General features: G+C 36.8%; 1 protein-coding gene across 8 annotated transcripts in view; it reads right to left on the bottom strand.

Moving 5' to 3' along the window:
* Positions 1-6,232, bottom strand: part of RYR3 (ryanodine receptor 3) — a 243,915-nt gene extending 237,683 nt beyond the window's left edge. For 3 of the 8 annotated variants that reach the window (XM_065064237.1, XM_065064240.1, XM_065064242.1), the window contains exon 1: positions 6,051-6,230. In XM_065064237.1, coding sequence (XP_064920309.1) covers positions 6,051-6,101 — 51 coding nt within the window. In that variant the 5' untranslated portion in view covers positions 6,102-6,230. Of the gene's footprint in view, positions 1-6,050 lie in introns of all 8 variants that reach the window. The other 5 variants (XM_065064235.1, XM_065064238.1, XM_065064239.1 and 2 more) reach the window with 3 other exon arrangements.
* Positions 6,233-12,368: the final 6,136 nt, after the last annotated feature.

The following is a 12,368-nucleotide window of genomic DNA, read 5'->3' as shown; positions in this document are numbered from 1 at the left end:
ATATTCTCTCTTTGCCTTCCTCTGGTATCTTTCCTCTTATTTTAATTGCAAGCTTTTGGTGGCATAAACTTTCCACTTGTTCTGTTTTTGTAACACAAGCTAGGAACAGACCTCAAGATCCTAACTCCGAGAATGAGAAAGACCCAAGCACATCAAGAGAAATCACATGAAGATCTATCAAATTATAATTCAGTTCTGGCCATATCACTAACACCTCTGTTCCTCAAGAGCAACTACAGAATTCTAACCATTAAATAAACTTCAAACAACTATCACATTAAACATATCAAACTACTTAAGAGCTCCCCTTTCCATCTGAACATAGTGTAATTTTTCCAAAGAATTATTCCTTACCAGGAGTCTGAAATGCCCTCTTAAATGAGATTATTTCACTCAAAAGAGAAATTCTTACAAATTAATAACTCTAATCTAGACATCAAGCCACTATTCCAGAGTGTCCAGACCTAAAAACCAGACACACTATACAGTCTGAAGGCATGACTGTTGTGTTTATGGTGTGGCAGAGCATTTGCTTAAAATTCTACCTTGAAAAGAGTTTGTAATCAGTTGCAGATCTTATCTTTATTTCATCAAAAATAAACACTCACAGCACACTACAATGTATAATGCACTGGAAAATTTGTTATATTGTAAAGCTATCATATATTATTAACCAGACCTTCAGCAAGGAAATAGTCCGAGGCAAAGAATGAGCATAACTTATCTGTTTTGCATACACTGACAAACTGGGCAAACCTATTCACAAAGTTGAGAAAAAGAATACATGAAGGGAGTAAAAGTGGCAATTCAATGGATAAAAATGAACAGAGCAACAGTATGTACAAAGTAGGATGCTACAAGTTCTAAGAAACTTGATTTCATTAATTTATCCTGAGTTAAGTATGATCTTCATGGTGGAAACTGAAGGATAATAAGGCAAGAAGAGTGGCTGCAACCAGCTTTACTGGGCATAGCCTGAAGTTTAAGCAGGAAAAAAAAAAAAAAAGGCGCCATTTGAAATACTTTTTTTTTTTTTAATTGAGTGGAAGACACATGGTGAAGTTCTTGTTTGTTGTACAATTTTCATACTACTTCTTAGAAGATTTAAAAATATGGACTGTTATACTATTGTTAAAAAATATGGCAAAAGGATCAGAAGTGGGAGATTTAATGCACAGAGATACACAGATCCATACACATTTAATTCAAAAATCACGTAAGATCCCAATAAACAGTGGTTCTCAAAAGCAAGTTGAGTTTTATATAGTATTATTCCTTTATTTTTATCCTTTTCCTAAAAGGAATTTACAAACTAATTGACAACTACTTCTCATGAATTGCTGTACATTTCAGAGGCAAAAGACAAAAGGTCCTAATTAATTTGAAAACAATACCCCAGAACACACTGAGATGTTCAAGAAGCTCACAGAATCTGCACCAGTGCCCTTAAAAGGGGCTTCAGGAAAACTCCACTGATTTGATCTTAAGGCGTTCCTTAGCTTTTGTGACTTTTACTATATGTATATACATTTCTATGTTGCTTTTAAATAATCTCCTACACAACTCACTGAGAACAATTTCCATGTTTTCCCAGTTTTTGATTAATCACTGCTAAAAAAGTCTTCCTATAAACATCTTCCACTATTGTCTGACATTTGTCCAATATATTTATCTGGTGAGAATTATATAGCAAATATTCATACTCTACTGAATCGAGGCACAGAGATCTGTGCTACAAAATATCAGCACGCAGTTAGTAGAATAACTATTAGATATTAAGTCAGACTATTAAGGATGAATTATTTTAATGTTTCCACTACACACTTCTTTGTTATGCCACTAGGGATACACCACTAGGGACATAGATTTGATAAAACAACATGTATTAAAAACATCTAAAGAAGAACTGGTTTTATGCCACACTAATCCTGGGTAAACTGAAGTGCTTTAGTGCAACACCTAAAATAAGGCATGATACAACCACTTTTTATATTGGGCAACAGTGAAAATTACTGGGAAAAAAAGAAAAACAAAACTAACTCATATTATACCTGAGAGTTCATACTGAGATAACTTCCCATCTCATTTGTAATTTCTGAACAACAGAGGAGTTCATTTTCAAGCAATATAGATAGAAATGTGTATGAGCCAGCCAATTGTCTTGATTCTGAGCAGTGATTTGACACAGAAATGATCAAAAACATACTTGAAAAAATAAATTGTAAACTTATTGTGCAAATCAACGCAAACCTACATCTTGAAAACAAACAAACAAACAAATCCGAATATTCTATTCTAGGTCTTTGTAACAACAGTGTATATACTCAGTCTATGACATAAAACAATTTCCATCTCCTACCTGTAAATTTCTAGATAGTGAATGGAGAGGTTTATCAGAACATTTAAAATTAGGTCATTGGCACAAGCTGTTGAATGAGCAAAATTCAAAGAATCAATTGTTAAGGCCTCTGTCACTCAGAGAAATGAAGAATTTGTAGCCAGTTGGGGAAAGAGTCATGCATATACAGACACATGCACAAAAGCACACACCATACACACCAGTAAACACTTTGTTCAGTTCTATGGAAAAGAAAGCAAAACTTGATTGACTAACATATTATGAGCCATCTCAAAAAAAAAAAAAAAAAAAAAAAAAAAAAAAAAACACACACCAAACAAACATACAAAAACCCCTGCCACAATTTGGACTCTAAAGATGGTAAACAACTTTGGTCTGCTTCATTACAAGTACACTTAAACTGCTCCTATGCTTTAGGAAGGGTTGTGACTTTCAGTTTTTCCCTTTCCCCTCCCTGCTCCAATCATGCTTTCTGTTAGCCAGTGACTATATACATATTTCTGACAAAAGCTATCTGATCCAAGGCATCACCTCATATTTGATTAATTCAGCAGCAGTGGCAACGACAGAAAACTTGGCAATAATTTCCAGGAAGGAGAGGACTTTGTCAGCTTGTTACAGTAGTAAGAGTAGCTGGGAAAGGCTCTGCTGAGAATGCTTTACACACCCATCCACACTGCCAAGGGCAACAGGGTTCCCTCTACATCTCTCAATCTGTTATCACAAAACAGCACAAGTGAACATAGATGTCCTCATCTAATGGAGCATAAATGCTACCTTCATTAATTTCTCATGTATTCATACCTTAGGAAGGGGTAACAAACAAACAATAAGGGGAAGTCATCCAATGAACAAACAATACCAGGACAGAAAAGTCAGAGACTGCAATACTGCATGTTAAACACATGTAACAAGTGCTTTGCTTCTCCCTTCCATACATGACATGCACACAGACACACATACACTGAATATCCAGAATCAAATCGAGATGAAAGTCACCAACCAGGAAACAGAAAAACAATTCCAAGCATTATTGCAGAAACAAAACAACAGGTATTTCATAACAAAGACACAGCAGCAGGGTAGCAGCATAAGAAAAAACTATGTGTACTTATTCATACTGAACTTACAAGTCAGGAAAAATTAAGAAAGGAAATTACACTGTATTAGTAACACCTTCCTCTAAATGCTATTATTGCACATAAAGACTTCACACAAGAACTGGGTCTTACTTGAAACAAGTACTGAAGACATTTGACTACTACAATGATGACAATGAAAGCATTCTCTGGAATCTGTTCTTAAGGTCTTTGTCATTCCCATTGCTGCCAAATTAATCAAATATGAGGAGTGTCTTGGAACAGAAAGTGATAGCAAACAGCTTTCTATCAAAGTTTATAAATATGGCCACCCTAGAAACAAATACAGGTGTCATTTTTATGCATTACTGAGCTTTCTAGCCCTTCTATATGAGCAGAAAGCCTAAAAATTATGTACGAAACTATAACTTAGATCCAGAAGAAAAACAGCATCATAATCAGCAAAATTGGGGGACAAAGCAAAATTTTCCTTTTAAGGAAGCAAATATTAATTTTACCAGACTTTTAAGAGCTACTTCTCTTGCTCTTTCAGAAAATATTGTAGGATACTTTTGGATCTAAAGAGATCTAATCTTATTTTATACTTCAGCAAGGAGTTCTCTCTGACAGTCTAAAACATGCTGGAGCACCTCTCTCTACAGACTCAAAAATAAGAACAGGAAGATCAACAATTTCAAAGGAAGATTCAGCTACAGAAGCCTAGGGCTCGTTCACTGGCAATCCAAATTCCCAGAAAACATTTCGATCTGGAGACGATCCTGACTGATCAACAATATTAATGGAAGAGTTCTAAAGGGCTACTACACTTCATGTTTGTATGTACAGTGTTCAGGCAGCAATAAAAGCTGTAAGTAATAAGTACTGAAGGCTTACATCACTGTAGCACTCAGTACCTAATAAATGGTTCCTTTCTCAGTATATTGCAAAACAACAATTGATCCCTTCTCCACGAAGGTGAAAGAAGTTACAATGGAGACAAGAGAGCAGAAATCGATATGATTGTTCACAGCAAGGAGAAGCTGGAGCTTCTAAGACAGTAATCTAGTCCATTTTTTTTTTCCCTGTAAAAGATGTCCTAACACCAAGCAGAAGGAACACTTCTGCATAGTCCCACTTTTGCTGTTTGCAATTTTGGCCACCACCTCTACTTAGGACTTTATTTTACCCATTAGAAAGAAGTGCAATAGAGTTCTAGTAGCATGGGAATGGGTCACAGCAGCAGAAATTGCCATCTCATGTAGCACACACAGGCTATCTATGCATAGGCAAAGCTTCTTACTTCATCACTGAGAAAGACTGTTTAATCAAAGCAACATCTTAGAAAGTAAAAGGTTGAAGGACATCCATTCAAAGCTCTGGTCTCTGATGAAAACACTTTCTTCTGAAGACTCAGTGATCTACTAAACTGTGTAATACAGATACCTCTAAATAGTTAAGAGAAGGGATGTTGGAAAGGGCACTTCATTGTGACTATTCATTTCCCTCCCTTCGTGAAATCCTCCCAGGCTTAAATGTGCTAATGACACGCCATCACACCTAAACAATTTACATAAGAAGCAGCAGTCATCGCCACTCTCTAACCTGTAATTCCCAAAAATAAATATTGCCAGCCTCTCAGATATCAGCCTTGTAATTTCCTACTTTGGGCACTTAGCATTTTTTATTTAAAGAGACCTATCATTTTAAAGTTGTATAAACTCTAGAGGACACTGTTTCTGGAATCCTATTTGTGATAAATGTGAAGATACTATGGGAAGAGGAGGGAATACATAAATCAATAGCAGTTTTTTCATGCTAGTTACACAACAACACTCTTAGTCATGCAGGGTAAAAATAATGAGAGACACAAGATGACACATGAAAAGGATATTATCCTCTTCCCAAAAATTAATGCATGAACACTACTTGCTTGAAAGTACAAATTGCTTGTCATACTAGATGTGTGTAAAGCTTTAGGAAAGAATGGTGTGAGAGCTCTTTATAGAAAATTACACCAAGTGAAAGCTATTTCACTAATTAACACCCGTTCCCAAAGAAATCCTTATCTCCTTTTAAAATAAGCTGCTTTTAAGCAGAGAAAAGACCCCAAACATTTACAGAGCCCTGACTTCAACATCTGTTGGTATTCCCTACACACAAGTGTGCTTCTGTGTGCATGTTTATCAGAAGAGGTCATCAAGGGCTTGCTTGGTTTATTCATCATTTTAAGGCACTCCTATTTGCAAAGCTTCTGTTAATGTCAGTGAAATCTAACCTAGACAGAAGTTTCAGAGGTCAGATATTTGGCATGCTACATTTAGAAACCCAAGTACAAAGTTGACGAGGACGCTTCAAACACAGGGGATTACAGCGGAAATAGGTCTCCTTATACCAAACTGACTATTGAGCAGATTCAAGGAAGAGCACACTCAGACTGCCTGATGCTATTAAAGCTCATATTCTTGCTTTATTTTTTTCCACTGACTAAATCAATTCTCCCATTTGGCAAAGCCCAGCACAGAAATAACACTTTATTTTTAATACAACAACAAAGGAATAGACATGAGACATAAAATCATGTACTACAGGACCTATAAAAAGCAGATACTTACAGTTCGCAGGAACTGTATTTCATCTTCCCCTCCTTCACCCCCTTCAGCCATGGCTCTTGAGGAGTCAGCTCTGCTGAGACTCCGATCGCCTCCACCGGCAGCTCACTGCGCTCTCAGTACAGCTCCTCTTCTCCTATCAGTATTAGCATATAGCTAATCCACAGCCATATAGGGAGCTCAGCTAACTCCACTGCACTGCAGACTGTCAGTCAACCCCCTCACTGCCAGAGCCAACCGCACTGCTTTTCCAGCTCATAGCAGGCAATTCTTTTCCTCTTCTCTCTACCCTAGAGGCAAAAAGCCCTTAAGGTTAAGGTATTGCAGAAAGCATTACATGCATCACTAGGTGTAGATTTCCAACCCTCCCCCTCACCCCCGTTACTGTCTGGTCAGAACAGCAATAATGGTGAAGCGTTAATGAAAGCAGAGCTTGCACTTCCATTTTCACAAATCAGAGTACCCGATTTTGCACTCAAATATATCAAATTCACCAACTCTGAACCAACTGATTAGTGCAGCAGAAGGACATAAATTAGATTATCACAGGACAGGCTGATTTTGATAGCAGATATTTTCAGCTTGCTTACAATAACTTCCGTTTCTTGCTTTTCTGCATAAGCAGCTGCAAATCTGATTTCCAAGATGACTTAATGATCTGAACCTACTATGTGTAGTAATTTGTGCTATCCTTTAATGGTATTTATACGTATATCCTAAGGACTGCAAGGTTTCTATTTGTACCTTTTCAGAACTGCACCTGAATATGTACAGAGGATGGTACAAATTCACCTCAAAACCTGTAAACCACAGTTATGTTAAAATAAAACTTAAAATAACTTTAAGTTCTAGATAAATAATGAAGAAATTTGTAATTAACAAAAACTGCTAGTTATTACTGCAATACTAGCAAACAAACAAACAAAACCAACAACAACCAAACAAAAAACCCAAAACCAAACAAGCGAACAAAAGCCCATATCAAATCCAGAACAAAATTTAATTAAGAGTAGGGAGGAAAATAAAAAGGACACAAGGAAAATGGAGAAGAGACCACAAAAGAGGCTCTAGCCAGTCAATTCACTATATGATCTTGCATTTTGTGGTAAGGTTGCAACCACAGCCTGCCTATACATTCCATCTCTGAGAAGCATTACCCAAATTTTTTGCTGTCCATATATAAATTGATGCACACCCTCAGACTGCCATATATATATACAGTGTTTTTCTCAGTAAAAGCAAGTTTTTGTTTTACAAATGAGAAACATAGGCATGAGAGTAAGGAAAGAATAACTTTATTAGGGTCACAAGGACAAGTGCAGCACAGTGAAAACTGAAACTAGGTTCTCTATGTCCACAAGCTAGTATGTTTATACACAACTCTCTTCTGGACATGGAACACAATGGACACTGCCATTCCCTCTCCCCAAAATAACAGTAGTATGATTTTTCACTGATTAAAGTAAACATAGATACAAGCCAAACAATCAGATGCCCAATAGTTCAAGGGCAAAATGCTTTGAAAAATGTTTTATTTCACACCCTCTTACTACCCTAAGAAACTCTGTCCAAAAAAATGACAATCCCATTACTCAGCAACAGGCAATTTCAGGCCAAAAGCAACTCAGAAGACTCTGACACAGTTGTACAGGCTGGCCTTGCCAGTCTGTCCACTCCCCTTCTCTCATCCTGTAGTTTTTGTTGGTTGCTGTGAGCAAGAAAAAGACAGCTTTATGCAAGACAAAGACAATGTGGCAGGAAAATATTTCTCTGAAGTGCCAGAAAACATATTTTGTTTATTTTATGGTGGGTTTGTTGTTGATGGGTGTTTTTTGTTGTTGGTGGTGGGTGTTTTGTTTTGTTTGGGGTTTTTTTGTTTTTGTTTTGTTTGTTTGTTTTTACTCCCACCATCTTTTAATGAATAATTCATCTCTTTCCTCATCAATACCAAGATCCAAAATTCAACAAATATTCCTTACAGAATATATTTACTCCAGAAAAAAAAAAAAAAAAAAAAACCAGAGGAATGGAGAAAACTTGCTTAAAGTCAGAGCATGCTACCCATTTTGAATTGAAAACCAGAACAGGTAGAGAGGCCTACTGATCCTACATGCTTATCCATACATTTATATTTAGAACGGATATGATACGTGTATTGCATGGCAAAATCTACACTTGCAAGGACAGTTTTTCTATAATGTCTTATATGAAACAACCTTTCAAGCACACTACTTTACTTCGAAAGGTTATAAACAAAAAATACCTAAAAACCTGCACGTCATAAGACCCATAAGAAGCACAAGTGCTCATTTTCCTCCACAAATAGAAACCAATGCCATGCAGTACACAGAATCATAGAATGGTTTGGGTTGGAAGTGACCTTAAAGATCACCTAGTTCCAACTCCCCTGCCATGGACAGGGATGCCTTTCAATAGATCAGGTTGCTAAAAGCCCCACTGAACCTGGCCTGGAACATTTCCAGGGATGGGGCATCCACAGGTTCTCTGGGAAGTCTGTTCCACTGTCTCACCACCCTCACGGTGAAGAATTTCTTCCTTATATCTAACCTAAATCTACCCTCTTTCAGTCTAAAGCCCTTACCGCTTGTCCTATCATGACATGTACTTATAAGAAGTCCCTCTCCAGCTTTCTTGTAGTCCCCCTTTAGGTACTGGAAGGCTGCTATAAGGTCTCCCCAGAGCATGCTGGTCAAGTTTTATTTCAGTTACTGCAGTAAGATTTCCAGATACTAAGATCTGAACATGTAGAGCTGAGATGAATCCATCTGAATGAAATTTAAAGAGGAAACAAACAAACAAACACACACCCAACCAAACAATGTAACTTTTGAAGTGTTTTCCTCATATATTGGAGTGTTTCATCAAAATGTTTCCTGTGAAATATGGAGACACTACTTGAGTAAAGTATTATATTTACATCAGCTAATCAATTAATAGATAGCTGTAGATACCTACGTCCACAATTTCTAACAAGGCAGCTACAGAGGTTATCAATATTGCACCTGGGTAGGAACAACCCCAGGTTCCAGTATAAATTGGGGAATGACCTATTAAGAGAGCAGTGTAGGGGAAAGGGACCTGGGGGTACTGGTGGACAGCAGGATGACCATGAACCAGCACTGTGCCATTGTGACCAAGAAGGTCAATGGCATCCTGGGGTATATTAGAAGGGGTGTGGTTAGTAGGTCGAGAGAGGTTCTCCTCACCCTCTACTCTGCACTGGTGAGACCGCAACTGGAATATTCTGTCCAGTTCTGGGCCCCTCAGTTCAAGGACAGGGAACTGCTGGACATAGTCCAGCACAGGGCAACAAAGATGATGAAGGGAGTGGAGCATCTCCCTTATGAGGAAAGGCTGAGGGAGCTGGGTCTCTTTAGCTTGGAGAAGAGGAGACTGACGGGTGACCTTATTAACATTTACCAATATATAAAGGGTGAGTGTCACAAGGATGGAGCCAGGCTCTTCTTGGTGACAAGCGATGGTAGGACAAGGGGTAATGGGTTCAAACTGGAACACAAGAGGTTCCACTTAAATTTGAGAAGAAATTTCTTCTCAGTGAGGGTAACAGAACACTGGAACAGGCTGCCCAGGGAGGTTGTGGAGTCTCCTTCTCTGGAGACATTCAAAACCCGCCTAGACACATTCCTGTGTAACCTCATCTAAGTGTTCCTGCTCCAGCAGGGGATTGGACTAGATGACCTTTTGAGGTCCCTTCCAATCCCTAACATTCCATGATTTTTTTAAACAGACATCAACATGCCAGGATCTCACTTTGTGTTTTTAAACAAAAGACAAAGCATATGGAAAAAGTAATATTGGTAGTAACTCCAGCATTGTAACAGAGATCATATAAGACATCTAAAATTCTGTCTCATTTCAAATTTCACCAGCAGGTTTCTTTTTTTCTTTGTAAGTACCTCTGTTTTCTGTGTTTGATACTCAGCTTTACAAAGTACCCTCTGCATTGTTTTGGGAAACAATTTCCTGTCCCAATAAGCAAAATATTTTGGTTAGATTTAATATTTTTAAAATTGTCAAGTGAACCACAAAACCATTTCATTGTATTTCTATTCCTTACAGTTTTGTTCTGCTGGGTAATATGCCTGTATGTTTAATGAGAAAAATATTCAGCTTCTACAGCATAATGAAATGTACATGTCCTCAAGACATAGCTAGTTTGTTTTTGTTTTGTTTTGTTTTCCCAGGACTTCCCCATTGCTCTGAAATGGAACTGCACTTAATCAGAAGTCTCATTTACACTAAACACTATGCCTTGCATTTCTAATTTCTTAACACTAACCTGTCTTGAAAAATCTTTTTTTTTTTTTTCCTTAATTTACTGAAGCTATGACTGAAAGAAAATTACATCAGGTCACCGCAGTAAATCAATCCAAAATAATTACATACCACACACACTGTGTGTGTGTATATATCTCTACACAGTGACCCTTCTTTACTGATGATTGTAAGTTGCAGCATTCCGCTGTGAAAGCCACACAGGTCAAATAAAGAGACTTGGGACCACTGTGTATTTTATGATATCCTATTAATGCTAATCAATTGCAAATGTATAATTAAGCACTTTTGCTGGTGAATACATTCTGGACAGACTCTGTGGTATTTTAACATTATCAAAAGAACTTGTCTAAAAAAAAAAAAAAAATATTTAAGGAAACCTTCCTTTCTATTTTCATTAAAAACATGCTGCTGGCTTATTCTCCCAACATAAGCTCTTCCCTCTTACTGCAGGATTCAGGCTGGCTGACTCTTCATCCAAGTTCTTAATTCTAGGTTAGATTTTGGCAGGCTTCATTGCTGTTGCCACCAAACAATAACTCAATTTTTGTAGTTGCAGTAGCCTGGCAATAAAATAGTAACATGAATTTTACAAAAGGAATTAAACAGTCATCCTATTGTAGCAAAGAAATGTGAACCTAAACCACTTTTAGATGTGTGTATTTTAAGTTTTCTGAACACTGATTTACACCAAAGACAGATCAAATGCCCAATAGAAGATATTTACAAAATCTGTAGTGATAAGCACATGCACACTGGCATTTTCAAAACAGTATCAGTTACCTGAATATCTGCTGGGTGAGGAGTCAAAATGGTGTTCTCCACTGATAATTATAGGCCTAAGCGCTAAAATTTAGATGCTGCTTAAAAGACCAAGATGTCTCTGCATTTGTTATGCTCCGCTTAAGTACAAAAATACATATATATGCAGTTTTTAAAAAGTCATTAAAGAAACACATTGTTTCCTTTACAAAAACTTTACAAAGTATTCAAATTCATTATGTTGGCTATTTTCAGCCCATGCATTAAGACAGTCAACTGCTTGTCCAGTTCTCAAACACTAGGCATTTAGTACAATTAACATTCCACTCACAGAATAGAAAACCACTCCCCTGAATTTGCATTAGCAAGTCTTAGCTTGTGTGTGTTTGTGTTTGTTGTTGTCGTAGCAGTGTTTTGTTTTTTAATTTATTTTAGAGAAATTAAATTACATTTTCCACTGTAAATTGTAATATCTTAGTCAAATTGAGGAAAATCTTCCTCGGAACATTACTAGTTTGAGTAAGCTAAAGATAATGGTCTTATTAATTTAGACATTTCAAAACTTTATCTATATTTTTTCCTGCACCTTTAAAAACTACTTTTGTTGAGCCTTTACACATACCCTATGTCAATACTTTGTTATAAAGCACAAAGTTTCATTTTGTTTCTAAAACTTGTGGCAATCTTCGGTGCTATTCCCTATGAACACAGAAAGAATAAAGTGTACTACAGTGTTACGGAATCCATAGCACAGTATCAGTACTGCTTGTAAGGCCTAATTCAGTGACTTTCCAAAGAACTTCAACACTGCTTATTTCAAAATGAGGACAGTATCTCAGAACACATGCTCAAAACTTATTTTCACCAGTGATCAGAAGTTTATGTTAGACTGCCACCTGGTGGCGTAAGTATAATAATAATAATAATAATAATAATAATAATAATAATAATAATAATAATCTGTGACCTAAGATTCACATTATTTTAACCTAAGATATTGGGAGTCTCATTTCCAACTTTATTATAGATTATGCAACACATTTTTACTGTAGTCTATGATGCTATGAACTTTGACATTGCATATTCTTAATTTTTCCCCAAAAGAAAGGGGAAAAACAAAACAAAACCAAAAAAAACCCCAAACAAACAAACAAAAAACCCACAAAGCCACCGCCACACATGAAAGAAAGAGTATGCTCACAATTTTCTTCCTAAACCTAAAATGCGAATACATGAGAAGGA

The sequence above is a fragment of the Columba livia genome, chromosome 5 (genome assembly GCF_036013475.1).
Source record: "Columba livia isolate bColLiv1 breed racing homer chromosome 5, bColLiv1.pat.W.v2, whole genome shotgun sequence".
Classification (NCBI taxonomy): domain Eukaryota; kingdom Metazoa; phylum Chordata; class Aves; order Columbiformes; family Columbidae; genus Columba; species Columba livia.
Note: the sequence above shows the minus strand (reverse complement) of the source record. Positions and strands in the feature narration are given on the sequence as shown.